Raw genomic sequence first — 21,560 nt, 5'->3', positions numbered from 1 at the left:
TGCCTAGAGATTAAGGATGCTGGTGTCAATCTCAGGTGTATTCTGATTGAAAATTGTTTTTGGAGTGTATCACATCAATAACTGAATGGTTCATGTCAACCATTTCATCAAATCTTCACTATTACACAGATCTATAAAAGCACTTTCTTTCATTGCAGGATCCTATCAAACAATTGGGATGTATATTATTTTCAGGAAACAAGAGTTTCCCACGTGTTTAGTGGAAAAATAGATATTTCATTTGTGATAAAATCATCAGTATAAATTTGCAGACTTAAAAAAGCACAAGAACCTAAATAATCATTCTTCTCTCTTGTGACTCCTCCTGGACCTCCCTAAAATGTCAGGTGGGGGCTGAATTCCACCTCTACTTTTTTTAAAGGACTTTGCAGGAACTCATTTATGCTCTTAAGACAGAGGTGACTACAAACCTTAGGAAACCTCCACTATAACTGGACGAATACATGTAAACATAAGAAAAGATTCAGACAATAACAGGGTGTGATTTAAGATGAATCAGAAACATAATTTTACACATTCTCCCGTCTGCTGAGTTACTTGAAAACACAGCAAAATATATGTATTTTCAAGTATAGTGTGACACACTCATTCTCACTAACCCTACCGTGTGAGCACCTGATGCCACATACATTCTTGCTCAGCATACCTGGTGGAGACCAACACGAGCTGCACTCATTCTTGGTTGGCACAAGTACAACGGACCTGACAACACATACTCATTGTCCTTGGGCATACGATATCAGATCTAATGCCACATTTACTGTTGCCGAGCATAACATTTAATGGGTTTGGCAAAACATAATTTCCTGCCCTCATACCTGTTGGGAACCTAATGACACACACATTCCTGCTCAGTGAAGACATAAGGTTCTATAAAAACTTAAACTCAGCATACCATTTAAGTACGTAATGATCCACACTCGTACTCCTCTTTTTATTGCTCAATTTACCTAAAAAGGACTCAACAACACATGCATTCTTGCTCAGCATGCCGTGTAGAGTTTCAGAAACATACATGCTGATTCTTGCGAGGCATAATGATTACATAGTTCACATGAGCCCAGTATACAATGAAAACATTTATTGACACTGATTTTTTTAACTGTGTGGTATTTTGGACTTGGTATTTCTGTCTTAAAAAAAAAAAAAAAAAAAGTGAGTTTCACTGGCCATGCTCTTTGTGAGCATGCCTCTAAGAGGAAAGCCACATCATAATCAGCCCCCGCAAACATGTCATGTGGCTCTTTTGTATCAGCCACTGTTTATCTTCTAAAGAAAAACATGCAGCCACTTGCCAATAACTTTTTTACAATTATGTCCAGCCGGAAATAACACATTCATTGCTACTGAGGAGATGTGATTTGTGCAACACTTTTCCCTTAAACCTCTTATTAAACTTCTGCAGTAAATATCAGTTCAAAGGTGTTAAAATACAGCTGTTTCCATGCTTTGCAGTTTTCATGAACCGTATGTCTGATCACAATAAATAGCTGCCAGTAATGTCTGTAAACAGCAAAAAGAAAAATTAAAAGAAAAAGTGTGAAAAAGCTAATCAGATTTGTTGCTGTCAAAAAGAATGATTTCAGGCTGGTGTGTAAGGTCAAGGTTGAATGGGCAAATATTACAGTCTTGCCGTTTGTGAAACTGTGGGAAAAAGGAACTGCCCTCATTTCTCAGGACAACCCCATTGTGTAATGTTGATAAGCACACACACACACACACACACACACACACACACACACACACACACACACACACACACACACACACACACACACACACACACACACACACACACACACACACACACACACACACACACACACACACACAGAAACTGAGAAACAGCTCATGGGAACAAGCTGGCAAAGAGGATTGTTGCGAACAATGCTGAAATGTGCTCAATCCATGGAAATACAGGAAATAATAAAGACTGCTACTTTGTTTCTGGGAAACCTGAGCAGGGCATTATGTTTGGGATCAGTAAAGCTTCCAAAGCATTCACATGGGCAACACAAGATTTATTACAATGAAAGTTCAAAGTCAGAAAAGACAAAATAATTCTGTATCAATACTCGTATAAGCAGTAAGAATTATACAAAATGTGTATATATTGAAATTCAGTGTCAAAACTGTATAGAAATGTATATTGTTAATAGTAAAAATAGTCAAAAAAACAGATCATACAAAGCAGGATATGTAGTTGTAAGAGCAGAGGCAACGTTTCACCTTTATCTCTACATTCACCACAGTGTTTGGGAATGTTCCCACCGTAAATCAACAGTCATTCACATTTCACCCAGCCAACCCCACTGCTCTCTTCCTTACCCCGCCCTTCACACACACGCACATACGCGCACACACACACACACACACCAGTACAGGCACACAGGAACACTCATACTCTGTCGCTGGTGAGAGCTTTGCCTTCGAGCTGATGTAGAATCATAGACCGCAGAGCACTGTACCTGTAGGAGTGGACAAACACTGATTTATTTATTTTTGTCATATACATACAACAAACACATAAAACTTTCATGATTATGTACTTTTCTACATTGTTAAATAGTGCAACTAAGAAAAAAAACCATGTCCACATACAGTCTTCACACAGTTAGTAATAATTGTTATTACAATAGCTAAAAGTGAACCAAAAGACACTAAAGATCTACTGACATGTTTTTGTTTTTTTTCTCAATGTAAAATATTGCACCAATAGTATTCACTGTGGGAAAAACTTTATTACTCCAACAACATGAATAATAGAAGTGGACACATGAATCCAGAGTCTCAGTAACGGACTGGAATTTCAGTCATATGAGTCACATAATTATAAACGCTTGTAAAGAGACACTCATATTAGCGTCACATATTGAAATCCCATCAATCACAGTTATACACAGTTATATTTGCAGAGCAGAGAGACTCATGACTTACTTTCTGGTCAGTTTGGATATTTCTCGTTCCTCTTCCTCTTTAAGTTTCTCTACAAAACTGTCTAAAACAGGGATCTCAAACTTTATGTACTGGGCGACCTACAGTAAAGACAAGAAATGAAACATATCAACACGAGTGTGTTGCATGACTCCTTTTCTGTGACACAAAGAAACCTAACAATACACAGCCATCCAACAGCTTTCAGGTATTTCGTCCAATAAAAACAAAAACAAAACAACCCTTGAGAGTAATACCGATCAACTTCCCTTTAGTTTTATTTATATGCTCAGTGCAGTCACAACACCAACCTGCAGTAATCATCGTCTATTGTTATATCAGTCCATAAACAGGATATCTTTTCTCAGCCCGCTAAATTTAGCTGAACTATCTATCCCATTGTAACACTGCGATTGTGCTGAGGACTACAAAACCAAAAACGTAAATTGGCGACTCATTGTGAACAAGATATGAGACCAGAGAACGAGTGTTGACACGAGGAATGGACTCACATCATATGTGACCTCCTCTCCCAGGTCAGCCTCTGTGAGGAAGATTTTGGAGATTTTCTCACAGGGTCCATAAAGCACACGCGTCACCAGAGGGTATTCGCCGTCCCTCAGTCGGGTCCTCTCTGCAGACAAACAAATAACAAATCGATCACAGGGCAAACACAGCGAGCCAGACAATCACACACGTTCACGTTCACACTTATGGAACATTTTGGGCCACCTATTAACCTGAAACCCATGCTTTTGGATCGCACTTCAAGAAAATGTTTATGGAGGCACAGGAATTATTATTACACCACTGAGGGGCCAGAATTTCACAGGATAATATCACTATGAAAGATGAAACTTACCACCAGACTCATGCACCATATACAGGATGAACTCTTCAGATTTATTCTCCACCTTGAAAGACACAAGTGCAAATTACTCTGAAATCTTTTCTTTCTTCTTCTTTCCTAGTACACCACTTAAAGGAAAACCACTAACAGTGTTGCTCACCCTAAACTTATGTAGCAGCATGTTAAGGACTTGAGTAGTTGTCATCAAACTGTTTACTCGAACATTCGTGACGGAACCGTAGGCTGGAGTAAACACAGATGTCTGCAGGAAAGACAAACCACGAGCAGATTTGAAAAACGTCTAAGGAGAGGACACCGAGTACCCCCCTGAAGGAACTTTTCCCGGACTCGGACACTTTGGACATTTTGGTCAGGAAATCCCTCCATCTGCAGCTGGGATAATTCCAGGAGAAACTGGTGCAGGGACTCGGTGTAACATAACACACACAAAATAAATCAGCTCACAACAGGCCTTTGTAAAAACACAGCCAAGGTACAGACACACCCGCACAGGAAACCACTGCCCCTCGGCACCTGGAGATGCCTCAGAGATAATGCTGGCGGATGTGTGTTTTGTTTAGTGCACCTTGTGGTTGTAGAAGTGACCGTTGATTGAGAACCGGTGTGTGCGTAGTCGCTGCAGATCTCGAGCCGTGTGTGTGTTCGACCTCCTCTGAACCCGCATGAACGACGCGTCGCTCCTGGTTCTCAGCAGCTGAGGGGAGTCCTCTTCTTCCTGACCGCCCGCGTCACCGCCTCAGGAGTAAAGGAACAAACAAGCAATAAAACGCGCCTGTCCTTACTATAGGAGTTCATGTATTTTCATGATAACAGAAAATAAAATGAAATGTTTAATAGATTTTCTTGAGAAAAATGTTTTTGTTTATTTTTTTCTTTCCGAAAATAAAAATCCTATAAAAACTTTTTTTTTTTTTTTACATTTTCTGAGTTAACATGATACATTTTTTAAAGAGAAAATGTTTTTGTTTTTTTTAACTAACAAAATAAAATTCTGTTGCAAAAAAACCCAACGTTCTGTCTTTGTTCTTGTATTAAAAGCAAAATGTATTTATCCGAACAAACTGGTTTGACTATATTTTTTATAAACGTGATTGGGTATAAACAATAAACAACATCTTCTACAACTTGTTGATGTACAAGGTTGTAAAATGATTCACTCCAATTGACTTTCACTTTCATTCAGACAGAATAAAAGAGCAATTCATTATATCTTTGTCATACAAATTAATTCCAAAACAAAGAAACCTATTATCCAAATATTTTATCCGAGTAATAAAAAGATGCATTTCTTATGTGATTGCAACACACCTACATTCATTCATTCATTCCTTCATTCTTTTAATAAAAAAAAAAAAATTCTCTTTTCATTGTGAAAATCCCATAAACAAACTAACCAAGAAAATTGAATTTGTATAGACTCATTTATTCCAGCAGAACTGTAAATCCATCATCACCACATGATGAAATGTTTAATCAATGATCTGTGGTGAAAAAACGGACAAAGAAAACATTCATTTGCGGAGTTATTTAAAATCTTTGTGGTCAGGAAATGTCTGATATCAAAAAACTGACAGACCCTCTTAAAAACTTTACTCAAAGCCACCACTAAGTCGTCAAACTATTAATATTGCTCCTGATCTGATCTGGTTGGCACCTTATGATAGTACTCAACACGTGAGGCAACCTTTCCAGTGGAAGTGCTGACTGAAGTGTTTACAGAGCTGTAATCCCTTTAAATTTAAGTGTAATCTCTATTAATCTGCACTAATCCTTCATGTGTGTTTGTTCGACAGTGACTGCACATGTTCAAACTCACCTGCTGGTCCACCATCCCTGCTCAGGGAATTATTATTAGACTCTCCCGAGACATGCTTTGCCAGGCTAGAACTTTCATTCCTGTAGGAAAGTAGCAGAAAAGTTTACGTTAATATTATCAGCACTGCATATATGTTATCTTAACTGAAGACTGAAATAATGTTTTCTGAATTAATATGTGAGATGTGGTTTAAAACTCTGGATGGAGGCAAAAGCTAAACTTCATGTTCAAAGATTAACCTCTCTTTTACTTATGGTTGAAAACTTAGTGAGAAGCTTGAAATGTGATATACGTTGCTAAATTTAAAGGCAAAATATTTATCTCTTTAGTTACAAAATCCTTTCTTTTTTCTTTTCTTTTACCAAACAACTTGATTTAAAATGTAAGAATCTTAACGTGTTCATCAGGCCATCAATATTTTAAAACCAAAATATATTACTAATATACTTGCTTCTCATACTGTCAAATATGGCTAAGAGTAGCATCAAACTCTGACATTGGACTGGTTAACTTAGTTTATTCTTTTCTATTGAATATTTCTAAATCACACTATTCTTACTATATTAATGGTTCTTTATAATTGCGTCACGGTGTACAGGGAGCTTGAAACTTGTATTTCATGCTTGACACTGAGCACGATGGGGATGTTGTGTACAAGGCAAACATACCGGTTGAGACGAAACCTTTCATTGTCATCGTACATCTGAAGTCTTATTGGCCGCCGTAGACCCCAATAGATGTTCAGTAGCCCTTCAAGAATGAGCTCTTCATCTTCCTACACACACACACACACACACACACACACACACACACACACACACACACACACACAAGCACAGATGGAAAAAAACAATCATTTTCAGCCGGCATAACCAGAGAGGATATCCTGCTGGCCAGCAGCCACACTGGTTCAATATCAGGTGTACGTGCAGGAACAGTGGCTCACAGCTGGAGGGTGAACCCCGTCATCTCGGACAAACTGTGTCAGGTTTGCTCCTCCCTTTGTTCCACGATACCAGGGTGAAGTCACGTCCGAGGACGCAGCAGAAATGGGAATAGACGCGCAACTGCTGCAGGTCACGTACATGCAGAGGGAGGGCACTTTCGTTTCACAAAAAGTACACTAAATTTAGAAGAAAAACGCTTTTGCTTGTACCATCTTTGAGTACATGGAAAAAATAAGTGTAAACAAGCAAACGAGTGTTTTGAAACCGATTTCAGTGAGATAACAATAAAAAGACCTCGGTCAGTTAGGTTAATTTGAGGTCAGCATCAAAGGTTTTCAGTGCTTAATTTCACGTCTTTCGACTGTGACCGTAGTCATTTTTAAATTGCAAAATGTCACACTATGACCAGATTAGCTCTTGTGCGAAACCGCTTGTTATATCATCACTATAACAAATCCAATACTACTTTCAACAATGCAGACATTTAATCAGATGCTGCTGATGGGAAAAGCCATGAATTAATTCGTCTCACATTTTGAAGACCAAAGCAAAACAAAACAGATGCGACACAGCAAAATAAAAAGGAATAAACTGAGTCTCAGCAGTCAGATCAGCTGATACTCTGTCAGTTAACGTTTGTGGTTAACCAGTCTGTATGCATTCATAAGTATTATTCATAAAATATTTATATAAAAGAAAACTCACATAATCCATCAAAAACATATATGGTAATACTATGGAAGTCTTTAACTAAATTCAACATATTACAGCTTCAGAGGAATAATGCAGATTGTGAGCATTTTAGGTTAGTGTCATAAAAAGCTGGCGTTAGAGTGAGATTCAGAAGTAATTAATGATTTCATCATTTTCTCTGACGGGTACTCATTGTCCCTTCCTAATTTCTTTAAAGAAAACTAATTGGAATATGTAAAACTAAAAACTAAAGAATTCAGAAACATGGGACATCTAAAGACACAATGCTGGAGCATATTGCTGAATAAGCCATTGGATTTCTAGCAGTCTTTTTACAGCACACAACAATACAAGTGAGGATCACAACATGTTTTATATTGGCCACTTCTTTGAATGGACAACAACATCAGAGCTTCCCCTCCTAGATTAAAAAGTTCCCAACACATTCTCTTTCTTTCAGTAATTATTTTGTCATAAATTTAAAAAAAAAAAAAAAAAGGGATGGAAAAAAGAAAGGAGATGGGTTATTGGTCGTCACAAGGTTTCATTGTTTCTGCAACATAAACATTCATGGCAGCTGCAGCGCTGAACCTTGTTAACCCGCCACTCCTCAGTTTCCTGAGCAGGCATGAACACACCCTCACATGTACACACACACACACACACACACACACACACACACACACACACACACACACACACACACACACACACACACACACACACACACACACACACACACACACACACACACACACACACACACACACACACACACACACACACACACACACACACACACACACACGGGGGAGTGAAGGCAGCCATACTATTTTTAGAAGTAGAGGCTAATCGTTTGGCTGCAGCCCGCCTCTATAAAGCCTGGATAGAAGCCCAGGTCCACTCAGACTTAACAGCACAAGCTCGACATCACTCTGCTTTTCTCTGCGCGTCCAACTCTCAAACAAAATCAAGTATCAAAGGTAGGCCTGATTCTTCTTGCTCTTATCTAATATTAACAAAGCATAATATTATTGAAGGCACGATGTTTGGATTCTTTATCGACATAACTTTAATCTAAAAAAAATAGTGCAGCAACATTACATTATTATAGTCCTTAAAAAACCTAAAATAGTTTGTTAGATACCAATTTGAACACTGTGTCTTGACTAGTTTACATTAACTGGCAACCACAGCAGGTTTCAACAGAACAGTGAAGAATGGAAAAAAGTCAAGTAATTAAAGTGTTTTTCTAGATCTGTTGAAAACAGGCATCACAGTCTAACGTCTTTTTTTTCTCTCTCCGTCAGAATGAAACGCAGGCGGTTGTTGCTCTCCCTGCCTCTCTTACCAACCATCACCGAGACGCTGGAGGACTTGCCCGCTCATCCCTCATCCACCCAGCCCGCCCAGGGCTCTCAGTCTCTGGAGGACTATATGAGCAGCATTCAGGCTCTTGCTTGCCCCGCTGAGGCTCCCAGCTACGGCCCTGTCAGACTCCAACGGTCCCCGAGGCTTCGGCAGTTTTCAAAAGCTCAGATGAAGCTCTCTGCCTCAAACTCAGCTCCTCGCGGGTCTCCCCGCACCCTAAGGACTCCAAGACCTTTCAGTCTGAACCAGACAGAGGATTTTACTCTCAGGATGACCCGAGAACAAGACTGCAGGGGTAAAGACCCCGTGGACTGGCTGTTTGGACAGATAAGGACTTGAAGGATGAAACGGTGGTGTGGGAAGCCCTGCAGGTACTTTGGTGGAGTAATCCAAACAAGGTTGGAGGAACCTCAGGAGGAATCGCACTGTTTGTGTCTGCCGAAAAAAGACAGACTGAAGCAAGCCTGGACATCTATTTAATTCTATGCACTATGGACAAAAAAACTATACATGTTTACATTGTTGTTGTTTTTTTGTAATGATGACACAGTTATGGTTTATAATAAAACATTAAATTATTCTGAAGAAATGTGAAGCTGCCTTTTTCTTTTCAAACGGTATTTTACAAAAAAATTTAAAATAACATGCTTTGATGTTTCTGGAAAGCAATTAACTGAATTACTTACAAAACTATATGTTATAATAATAATTATTATTTATAATAATAATATGAACTGTGTTTGTGAACTGTGAGAGGGAACCAACATACCCACAGAAAATCATCATACACACAGAGCAAACATTCAAACTCCACAAGGCCAAACTGAACTCAAACCAAAGTCTGTCTCTCTGTAAGACAAGTGCGCAAACCACTACACCAACATGTAGCCCTGCACAATGCAGAACATACTAAAATACATGATTGTTCTACTTAAGTCTAAAATTATTCCACCTGTACGTTTTAAATAAGTCTGCTCGTATTTTTCAGTGTAACATTATCATTTATAAATGGATAATAAGTGTGACTGATTGTACCAAAGGTACGCTTTGTTGCCGGCAAGTAACACATTGCTAAAATTCTAAAAAGAGATTTGATTTCTGAATAGACTTATATAAAATCTTCTTATTTCAGTTTGTGGAACAAACTGTTTTCACCTGTAATTGCTTGCTTCAGGCAGAGCTGATGTGAAAAGAGGGTAGCATCTGTGAATGAACGAGTCTGTTACGGGGCGTGTTTACAGGCCAGTGCAACACTTTTACTCAAATGGTGATCTCGAGTACAATTTCACTGCATCTAAACAGCTGCTTCAACCACGTATTGTCCATCTCACCATCTTCTAAACCTGCCTTATCTAGACTGTGGTCTGACAGGAGCTGAGGAAAAGTTGAGATACAGCCCAAACACGAACATCACAGGAATGAAACAGAGAAACGTACCATCTCCCAGACGCATAAACACCAAATAATCACCAATTAGACAAACAAATAACTAGATTGTTGGAGAAAGGACCTGGAAAGTACCTGAGAAAACTACAAACACAGGAAAAAACCATGCAATCAAACAAATTATATATATTTGTACACATATGTGACTGTTCAAACCTTTAGTTGATCGAGGTTGCTCAGTAATTATTGTATCAGAAAGGTATTCCAAATAAGGTAATAATTATGCATTCATTTTAATTTGAAGCATCTTTTATATTTGTAAATTTAGCTGATTTTAGCTTTTTTTTGTGCGCGTCAACTTGCACATAAAACGTGTTGCTGCTTTTTCCACAACTGCACCAAACTCACCCGTACAGCAGAAAATCCCATCACCACACCCCCACCTAGCGGTGAAAGTCGGTGCTGCAGTGGAGACATTTCAATTGTTTTTATTTGAAACTGAGCCGCCAGATGGCGCCACACGCAAAGATGTTATATCGCCCTCAGCGGCTCCTTTGTTGTAACAACTGAGTGTGAACAACACATCAGATTAAAATCTTTTGGAGGAAAAAAAATAAAAAATGCAGGAAACAAAAAACGTAGTGATGAGGTATAAAATGACCGAGAGAGCAAAGGTGACAATTTCTCGACATAATGCAACCCCCGAGGTACTGGCTCAGTGATCTAAACTGTGACAGAGGAAACGATAAACAGGATAGTCCGCATGTAATACAGTTAATACTCCTCACATGCAGACATGTGGGGACATGTTTTCTCTTCAGAGGTTCTGAGTTAATTTGATGGGGATAGGCCTGAACCTCTCCGGTAAACCACCTGACATGTCCACCTACAGAATGACTAATGCTGCTCACCTGACGCTGCATGAAGCATGATCATGACCTAATGCTAAAACAACACACAGAACCCTTCTACAAAAACAGCCATTCAAACTTATCTTTCAAGACTGAAACAGTTTACAGTGGATGTACGTGAAAATAAATTAAAATTCCTCTGGCAGGGAATTGTGAAGCAATACAGGCTCGGTATTGTTATTCCCAGAAATACATGATTTCGTATGAATTCATATGAAGAGAGTTCAGATGTTGGTTGAAAGCCAGATTGCAAGTGAATAAATGTATTGCTGACTGATTTTGGTCCTTCTTCGTTGTCTTTTTGCTGTTAGTATCGGGGGTCCCCACACTAGACAACAGGTCTCATCGCTGTTCATCTTCCTTTTCATTCATGTTATCATTTTGTCACACATCAGCCAGAATCATGCCCATCTCCATCCTGCCTGTAATTTCTCCACCTGTTTTGTGAACCGTCTATTACTCTATATGGTTGATCCCAGGTAACTGAACTCATCCACCTACACGCCTTCCACTCATGTTGTTTTCACTTGTCTACCTTTCATTCATGCGTCCCTGGCTTGTCTCGACTGAGATCCATTTTTGTCTTCTCCCCAGGGCAGACCACAACCACTCAAAGCTACTTTCTGCTCTGTTCTCTAAACAAAGATAATAATGTAATCTGTAAACACCGTGGTCTGTGGGGCCTCCTGCCAGACCGACCTCATTGCTATCCTGTCCATCAGTATTGTAATCAAGAAGAGGCTCAGCCTGATCCCTGATGTAACCCTCCTCTCACCCTGAACCCAGAGATGTGACTCCGAAGCCACAACATTGCAAACAAGTTGTTCTTCAGATGAAGTGCAGCTGGACACTGTGGTCAGATTCATCATGTAAACTATTGTTTGTCAAGAAAAGCTTAATTAGCCATGAATAGAATGCAGATTAATTATCAGCACGTTGTTTCACCTTCAACATTAACCTCTGGAAATATATTTGCAGTCAGTCCTTAATCTCCTCTTCCATCGCTGCACAAAGTTTAGTAGGACTCATTTATGAGAAATGTCCAAAGCTCTCCACCAAGACAAAATATATTCCAAAAGGAGATGACCCTAATCTTGACCTTGTTTCTTATAGTAGGCCAAACACAAATGACACATCGACATTAAAGAGCAGCTGCATTAATGTTTTTAACGTCAGACTTTTGACTGCAATGGCCTTCTTGTAAGATGATTCACATTTCAGTCAAAACAACTTCACCCAAAACCGAGCTTTGACCAGAAGTCCAGACCACTGCCAGCTGCCCAGTACATGAGTTGCTAATGAGGCCATGAAATCATCCAAACCAGAGGTTCCCGCTGGAATTATGTGAAAGATCAACAGTCCGATTAAAAAAAAAAAAAAAAAACTACGAAAGGGAATGAGACCGTTTCTTCCACCTTTTATCCTTTTCTCAGTACAAATAAAAGGCTTTCATGGTCCCATCCATCTCATAAGGTGTTACTGTGGCTCCTCAAGGTACTCTTGTGTGTTTTCAATGAGCATTGTTGTGTAGATAAGCTTACTACTTCTCAGATCATCACAGTTTCTGCACTTATCCGTCAGTCTACTACATGGCATGCTGAGAACAAGTATTTCAAAGTAAGAATCAAACTTAATTTCCCATTTCTAAACAGCTTTTTCATTTCGAGTGAAATTCAATATGTACAGTAAGGATGTTAAATAAACTCTACAATACACACTCAAAAAAATCAACTATGCAGTTTTTCAGTTTACATATCAGAAATGTGTTTGATGAACATGAGCATATTGAGTTTCTTGTTGTTAAATGGTTCATTCTAATACACGTTGTTCAGATAATATGAATAAATAGGATTCCATCTACTTAATATGACTAGATGGAAATGTGTGACATGATTAAATTACATCAACTCAGCAAATTATGTTTGTGTTTGTGGAAATGACTGAGAATTATTTTTTTCAGTGCACGGGGTATTTAATAGTGTTCTAGATGCAAACTGTAGATCACAGCTGACGCTGTCATCTCGTTACAGTAATAGTACAAGTTACATGCATTACATGCCTTTGCCTATTGTATTACAGAGTATTTCTCATTGCACAATGTCAAGTGGAACAAGAAGAACTTTTTCTTTCTTTCCCTTGCAACCACGAGATGTATATTTATCCAATTTCACATTTCTTCTGTGTTTCTATTGCAGCTGCAGTAAAAATACATTTTGCTGCAATTTTACAATTACTGCCCGAGCAGACATTGCTGAGGTTGCACAGACAGAAACTTTTTGTACAATGCCATCAAAGCTGGCACAGTAAATGCCCATTTAACGCCGGTGCAATCACGTGTTTTGCGCCAGTGAATACAGCGGCTTATTAGAATTTATTATTCTTAATTAGAACCAGACTGAGCAGATATGTGTAGTTTGTTAATTGTAAGCGCCATTATTAAAAGCTCAAAGACCAAACAGTCACGACTGCATCATCAGTGAGGTAAACGTATTGTTTTTGATGCTGTGGTGCTTTGGGTTAATTCTTGACATTAACCGTGGAAAACTCTTCAGGCTGCAATGACTCTGCATGCTGTAAAAAGGGGGGCAGCCAAATAGACAGTATTGTTCTTGATAGGTTTCACATGCAGTGTGTAAAGTTAACTTTTAACAGTGAGTAGGCATCATGTTAAAAAAACAACAAAAAAAAAAGAGACGAATAAGTAGATCTTAGTGTTTCCACATTTTGCACCCAACTGGGATTGTAACAGTAATAATAACATCACACACATCATGTAGACACTATTGTCTTCTGCTGTTGTAAACCATATTTCAGTAATTTCTTGTTAAATCAACAATCACCCTCGAGAAGTACACATTTCTCTTTTAGCAGAAAGTTTCAGCTGATTCCCATTAAATTCTTTTCATCCAAAAGTAAATTTCTCAGCCATGTTGGACGATGACACACAGTTACCAGCCCACATCAATCACCATCACAAAGTCACAGTAATGTCAGACACTAACTTGTGGTTAATCATTTAGCCATCATTTAGTTAGCCATTTCCCATGAAAGCAAGAGAGATCGAGACATCTAACGACATGATTAGACATTAAAACTCACTCTTTAGTGTTTTTGGGTAACACAACTTCAATTTTGAGATGTCGTTGCTCTATATGCTGTATGTGATATAACCATATTAGGTATGTAGCCTCAAGGGGTTTTCCATAGTGAGTCGAAGAGGGGGGACTGATCTTGACCACCCTGGACACACACACACACACACACACACACACACACACACACACACACACACACACACACACACACACACACACACAGACACAGACACAGGCACACGCGCATGCACGCACACACGCACGCACGCACGCACGCACCCAGAAACCTGCTGGTTAACACAAAGGGGAACTCCAAACCATAAACCCCATAGCATGATTATCAAACAAATAGTGGAACACTTAAAAAAAAAAAAAGGCGCAACGCACAACGTCTACCCCTGAAAAGCTGTTACTAAGCAAGAATCCTACGGCAGAAATATGAGACACTCTTTCCTTCCATTTTCATTTTGAGGGATTTGGGGGCTTTTTGTGGTGTGCCAGCTCTTTGCCAATCCTGGACAAGAGCCCAGGAATGTCAGGTTTGTGCTCCAAACGACAAGCCTGTCTGTTTTCAAGTATTTTGTTCTCATTATCTCTGCAAGATCAAACTGCTGGTTTCCAGTAACTGGTTCCAGTCTCGTGAGACCTTTTTCACCGTGTTGTATATTCTGCAGTCAATCACATCAACAATGACACCTCTGTTTATCTTTTTCTTGCTTTCATCGATTGTCTGTCTTGTTTGTGACTCAACTTTCTCACCTCTCGAGTCCTGAGCTGGAAGTTCTTCCCTTCATGGTAACAATTGTAGGTCCTTAGCAGTGACAGGATGTCAGACCTGAATATGCACCAACAAACAAAAAGGCTGGATGAGTGCTAACAAGTCTCAAGCATTGCAGGGAAATGCAATGCATGTAATCACCAGTGTCATTTCACCTCATTGCATGTATTTAGTGTGTAGTGAGTGAACTGGAAGGACTTACTTTGGTATGAGCTTCCCCTCACTGAGCTTCACGTGGGTCCGATGCTCTGCCATTTTGAGTCCTGCGTGACAGAAAATAATGTTGAATATAAAAAAAATAAAAACATTCTAAATGCTCCATTATCTTTATTGAACATTCTTGATGACGGCGTCAATCTAAATAGTAAAATTCGTGGACAAACCATCGTAATTGTGCTTGAAAAACCATGTGCTGATAATATACTGTAAAACATTTAATATACTGCGTGATGAAGACGTCGGCGTAACGCGCTATCATGCCTCATTTCTTATTCCACTTGGGGTGACTCGGATGTTAATAATGAAGAGCTATTGAAATCGTTGCTCCAGAGTGAAGGCCACAGACATGGAATGAAGAGAAATCACGTGGGCTGTTGAGCCAGAGCCAGCAGACTGATAAAAGTGTCATGTTGTGGCAAAGTTCAACAAAGCTCGGAAGGAGATGTCTTTATCTCGTGTGAGGATAACTCCTGCTACTGTGGCAAACTGACATTACTAAGTTCTTCAAGATGTCCCACTTTCCCCAACAAACCCAGTGGAATGCTGTCCCTGATCTTTGCATCCTGAATCCTGTGTCCTCAGATTTTTTAGAGGGAAGGTACCATGGGGAATTTCCTGGTTTGGAAAGCCCAGCTCAGTGAGAGTGCGGGGGAGGAGCGGGAGTATAAAACAGCAACATGTGGCTCCGAGGCTCAGTGTCAACGCTCAGCTCGTCTCCAGCATGAAGCTTCATCCACCGTCGGTCTGTCAGTTCGCCTTCTTGAGCCTCTGCTGTGTGCTGATCACAGGTAAGACGCTGCGGATTCACCCAATGCCGTCCTAAATAGTCAAAGCGAGTAAGGTTATGTTTGTCGGGAGGCATGGGTACCTGCACTCACTAAATCTCTGCTCGTGTCGCGCCGTACTGAATTAACCTGTAATCCTGTTACTGTGTCTGCGCAGTGAGAGAGACAGACAGCACGTTTGTGCCGGGAAGATGTTTGTGTCCGCAAACTCAACAGCGAGTGAGAGGGCAACTGAAAGAGCTCACAGTCTACCCCAAAAGCCCCAGTTGTCACAATGTGACAGTTATGTGAGTACAAGACACGCTTTCACCCCTCCACACACACACACACACACACACACACACACACACACACACACACACACACACACACACACACACACACACACACACACACACACACACACACACACACACACACACATATGGGTTTGACTAAATATGTGGTTTAACATGTGTTTTTCAGAGTGACGCTGAAGAAAAACAATCAGCCTGTGTGTCTGAATCCGGGAGCACCGTTGGGGAAACAGCTGATTCGCTGCTGGAACAGGTGAGAGCTTCAGTCAGAGACACTTAATATTAAACACGTTTGCATAGCAGTCATGCTTTCAAAAAGTGTGTCTGTAACCAAGACTAATGGCTTCATAATTCCCCCTGTCAAACTCACAATGCTTCAATATAGGTAAAATATGACACCAGCAATGTTTTTTTTCTCTCCCAAACACTTAAAACATAAAGGTTTTAAATGGCTATAGAAACTCACGTGTCGACACATTTCCTGCAAATCACGGCCAAGAGTATCATATTTGTTGCCAAGCCAGTTCTTGTCCTAACAAAGCACCCAGTGACGCAGTTTCTTCAACCTTCCGGTTGCTTTCACTGCTTAAGGATTGTCACTTTGTAAATGACATCCAAATGTGTAATAAATATGTACCGTCAGCAATTCTTCCATAGTCATTCATTTAGACAACCTTAAATTGACTGAAGTTCATGCATCCTGATGAGAACCCTCATGTCTAAACTTTGTGTTTCCCCCCTTTTTCTCAGAGCTCAGAAGTTGGGCCGTGATGTGAAGCTGTGTCTGAGGAGGAGGAGGGGGAGAGGTGGTCAGCGCCAGCGGCCCCGGCAGAGGAGACACCGCCACAACAGAAAACAGTCACCCTCAAACCCTCAGTAGTTGAGCGGACTGATGAATAACACGCAGGGGATTGCGTGCAGGCTGATACTTGCCACTACTGTGGCCTCACTGTGTCTTCAGGCCACCAGTGGCACGCTACCACTTTTCACTTTTTCTATAAAAGTGGCACTGTTGGGAAATCAGACTGTTTCAAATGGCTGCCTGACCTTTAGATCAAAGTGTCTGTGGGGCAGCAACAGGGGGCTTTATTGTTTGTGTGCGTATGACTGATGTAAGGTTTCAAAACAAAGCCCTGGAGGCTTTTCGTAAATGTTAACAGGTTAGGATTTAAATCATTGTTAAATGGTCAATATATTGTTTATGTGTAGCTCTGTACATGCAGCTGGAATAGCTTACTGAAGACTTTTGCTGGTTATTTATTTTTATATGCCTATGAGAATTTTTCAGACATTGTTTTTTGTAAATAAATAAATAAATATCAAAACAATACTGTGACTGTGTGACCTTCTGTTCAAGCCTTTGATAAGCCTAATAATTGAAGGAAGGGAGAGATGGTTGCTTTCTCGGGCAGGACATGAGTAGTCTCCACATCCTCAGCTTTAGTTAATAAACTATGAGATGTTGGCCAGCAGCAGGCGTTATACAAACACAGCTACCTTAACAAATCTGCTGAATCAAAGCAATAAATAGCAAAAATTTAGTTTCTTTCCTTTGCACCCCATACAATCTACAATGAGGTTGACAAAAGATTAACGTGAGGCTGAAACAGAACACTAATACAGCTTATAGGTTACAGATTACACTGGGCTATAACTTTATGGACTATTGTTGGTGTTGCTCAACATCCAGGTGATCCGGGCGTGGATCTATGAAAGCGAGCGTTTTATGATGGAAAGTAAATACGCTTCCCGACCTGCTGTTGTTTCTTGTAAAGCATGTGACAGGATAGACCCAACTAAGGGCACAGGCTTGTGCAAGCACATGCACACGCGCACACGCACACGCGCACGCACACACACACACACACACACACACACACACACACACACACACACACACACACACACACACACACACACACACACACACACACACACACACACACACACACACACAATGGCAAAAGTAAAGTGTATCACTATAACATGTGCCAACCTGTTTTATTTTCAATCCAACACATCTTTTTGGAACTGAAATGGACCATGGGAAAAAGGTTTTTCCTTTAATCATTCACCATGAGTGTAATATGAAAAGTGAAAGTAAACTTGCTTGTTACTATCTAGGACGGAGACTTGAAGGGACTTTTTACATGTAATCTTGTATCCATGGAAATAATAAAAGGTCGTTTGAAGTCAGGCATTACTTTTCTGCCGTGACGATAAAGTACCAAGAGGCATTACAGATAAATGTCATTTCATGACTGATAAAACACAAACTCAAATACAATTGTGAAAATCTGTCTTATCACAGAAATATTATAATATAACATAATTAATGTATCTTGTAAAATTCTCAATTTTGCTGACGTATTAAACCTAAAAACCGTTAGAAATGTAGCACAAGGTAACTTTACATTCATCTAAATCAATATTTTAAAGCTGTCAACTAAACTCACTTTTCTGAATCAATAATTAGTATGCTTGGACTTGCAAGTATGTTTTTCAGCATTTTTTCATCCATCATAATGAATTCACTTTCAGATCAAAAATTTTTTTTAATGAATACAATCATCTTGAGTGCAAAATACAAAAAACTGTCCTCATTAATATGTACACACAAATCTCATTTACATTTTGATGGCATTAACTTAATATAAACTGACCACTAAGTCTATGTGCTCTCTTGAATGAAATCTGTTTTACATTTTCCACAGTTTGAGATTTAAGTTTATCTTTTAATAAAAGCCTCTAATGCTTTTAAAACACAGCAAACTTTAATCCCGTAACAATAATGAGAATAGTGTGATGGCGCCACCTAGTTTCCTGCAACAGAACTTCAATGAGATCTTCACAGCATCAGTTTCCATTCAGCTTCTATACTGCTTTATTCACCCAGCTGATCCCAACTGAGAATGGGCAAGTAAGGGTACTCCACATTAACCTCAAATCCATGTTTGTGGAAGGTCGGAGTACCTATGTAAAACCCATGCACACACGCACACATGCACACGCCCAGAGATCACTCAAACACTGCACAGAAAGGCTTGCAATCGGACTGGGGATTTTCTGGCTGTGAGGCACCAACGCAAACCACTATACCTATGTGCTGTTGATTAAGCCGCAACTCTATCTGTTGTGATGAAGCAAGCACATGTTCAGCAAGTGTACACTTAAAAGCACAAACCGCTGAAAAATTAGATGAATATTCCTGAGATAATGTGTTTATTTGCAGCATATCATTTGATTGTAAAAGGGAAGTTGTTTTGGTGAAGTAATGATGTGTGACTAATTCAGTCCTTAACTACATTTCCACTTTAACACGCTTCATTTTTTTGCTTGACAAACACATCCACACTGATTTTAATCTGGTTTTGCACAGTTTCATTTCAAGTTATTTCTTTAATGGGAACAAGACACATCTTTCTTGCTCTCACACACAGGAAGTGACGCTTTTCCATTTCTTGCAGCTGAGAGAGAAGTTTGTGGGGAGAAAAATGCTTACATGAGCACCACAAAAACCAGGAAACAGACTGCCCAGCTGCAAGACAAGGAAGTGAATGCTGGGAGCTGAATTCAGCTACAACCAATCAACATGAAAGATATCCATGGAGGGGGTCCCTCGCCACATGTTAATATAGCTCAAGACTGATTGCAATCTCAGATCTTCACATAGACTTTTACATCAGAAAGGTTTATTTTAATTATAGAGATGACTGCAGTCATCTTTCTCCTCAGAGACCTCTGACCACATATATCCAAGAAAGGTGCTGACAAAGTATGTGCATCATGGGCTGGTCAGCCCATCTCATGCATATTAATACACAATAATGGGTGTATAAATTTTCTATAACTTAAAGGGTTTCAGTCTGTCACCATTGTTATGAATTATTCAGCCACAGCACATGGAAGCAAAGGACCAAAAGCTTGGAAAATATATTGAGGTGATTTTAAGATTTCGGTAAATTTACATAACCTGTCTCTGCCCTTCTCTGGTGAATAAATCAGTCTTGCTGTGCCTCCGTGTGGGAACTCCCTCAGTGGACAAAGAACATTCATTGCAGCCTCGTTAATTGGTTTCATCATCGCGAGATTGCCATCCAATTATCGCACCTACACACCGGCAGCTGCGCGCGAGGATAATCCAGCTCCTGGCGTAAAATATATCCACGAGGGATCGAAATTGCAGAGAAAATGTAATTTTTTTTGTAACACGTTCCCACAAAACTGTATCTGTCAGAAACACACCTGGATTTGATATTCAAATGTCTTTGTAAACCACTAATCGAAGCATCGAGTCTATCTCTAATCAAACGCATGACACGGACGGGTTAATGAAAATAAAAAAGATCCAGGGATAATTAAAAGGTTGTTTTTTTTCCCTAACCAGGTTGAATTACATCAACTTTATGAAAGGCACAAAAACTGAATTTATCCTGCATTGAGCTTGCGGATCCTCTTCCCTTTAGATCATTTGTCGGTTTCGAGGGTTTGTTTGCACTTTCAAAGTTGATCGCTTCTCGATCTTTTTATGAATCCCAGTGAATTTGATGAGTTTAGTTCTTACCATAACAGACTGTGTCCTCGGTCCTCTTCCGTACATCCACCAGCGATGTATCCCGCTTATCGTTATCAGTTTTCATGCCTCCTTGCCAGTGCGGCATTCAGAGCTGGAAGAAGTGATTGACAACAAGATGATCCAATAGAATGACGAGCTGGTAAGATTCAACCAATCAGTATTGAGTGGGCGAGATCATCCAGCGCTCTGTACCTCTGTCTCAATACAGTGTCTCCTGAGGGCTTTGGCTATGTCTGATAGTGGTTAATAAAATAAATATCTTAAATTCTAGTCTACACACATCGAACAACAATGAAATGCAGCGAATAAGTCAATTCAATTTAGATAATTAATTTTATTTTATTATATTATATTACCTCGTTCTAAAACCTGCACTGTCAACAACAATAAAGTCTGATAAATCAAAGTAAAGACAGCAATCAGATGTGTCAACCTGAATTATTTATCTGTATCATACATTTTGTAATTAAAAGCTTCATGCTACTTTCTTCAATAGTTGTTTTTTTGTGACATTTCAAGTTGTTTGCTTGTCTGCAATCACATCTGCAGTGTAGGAAATTTCTGTTTCCTTCACCAACACCATGTCCAAAGACCTGCTATTGTATGTAGACTAAGTGGTAAAGGAAGAAGTTCCTGTGACCTGTTAAGATTTATTTCACCCATCCTGTTTTTGAGCCTGGATCTGCCATCTAGGAAACTATTGTAGACTGAAAGCTGTAGGAAGTCTCTCATTCTTCTTTGTGTAGCCTCACAGAAGAGAGCATATCTCTCTCTCTCTCTCTCGCTCTCTCTCTCTCTCTCTCTCTCTCTCTCTCTCTCTCTCTCTCTCTCTCTCTCTCTCTCTCTCTCTCTCTCTCTCTC

At 39.7% G+C, this 21,560-nt stretch overlaps 3 protein-coding genes across 4 annotated transcripts; 2 read left to right on the top strand and 1 right to left on the bottom strand.

Annotated features, from left to right (window-relative positions):
- Positions 1-914: 914 nt before the first annotated feature.
- On the bottom strand, positions 915-20,940 carry rassf4a (Ras association domain family member 4a). 2 transcript variants are annotated; one of them, XM_080481887.1, is made up of 11 exons: positions 20,688-20,940; positions 15,026-15,086; positions 14,805-14,880; positions 6,311-6,417; positions 5,643-5,722; positions 4,392-4,561; positions 3,966-4,067; positions 3,818-3,869; positions 3,468-3,589; positions 2,959-3,056; positions 915-2,489 (listed from the first exon to the last, which is right to left on the bottom strand). In XM_080481887.1, the coding sequence occupies exons 1-11, from the start codon at positions 20,782-20,784 to the stop codon at positions 2,420-2,422; spliced, it is 1,035 nt and encodes a 344-aa protein (XP_080338013.1). In that variant the 5' UTR covers positions 20,785-20,940; the 3' UTR covers positions 915-2,419. The 2 variants fall into 2 exon arrangements, with proteins under 2 accessions (XP_080338013.1, XP_080338014.1); XM_080481888.1 differs by lacking the exon at positions 3,966-4,067 and having other exon boundaries at positions 1,089-2,489.
- Positions 8,195-9,246, top strand: LOC308120941 (uncharacterized protein). Its single transcript, XM_080481890.1, has 2 exons — positions 8,195-8,265; positions 8,593-9,246. The coding sequence occupies exon 2, from the start codon at positions 8,594-8,596 to the stop codon at positions 8,990-8,992; it is 399 nt and encodes a 132-aa protein (XP_080338016.1). The 5' UTR covers positions 8,195-8,265; position 8,593; the 3' UTR covers positions 8,993-9,246.
- Positions 15,743-17,425, top strand: LOC308120940 (C-X-C motif chemokine 10-like). Its single transcript, XM_080481889.1, has 4 exons — positions 15,743-15,830; positions 15,985-16,114; positions 16,293-16,376; positions 16,874-17,425. Exons 1-4 carry the CDS (start codon positions 15,764-15,766, stop codon positions 17,001-17,003), a joined length of 411 nt encoding a protein of 136 aa, XP_080338015.1. The 5' UTR covers positions 15,743-15,763; the 3' UTR covers positions 17,004-17,425.
- Positions 20,941-21,560: the final 620 nt, after the last annotated feature.

The sequence above is a fragment of the Lipophrys pholis genome (genome assembly GCF_963383615.2).
Source record: "Lipophrys pholis genome assembly, chromosome: 15".
Classification (NCBI taxonomy): Eukaryota; Metazoa; Chordata; class Actinopteri; order Blenniiformes; family Blenniidae; genus Lipophrys; species Lipophrys pholis.
This window is presented reverse-complemented; position numbering and strand designations above follow the sequence as displayed.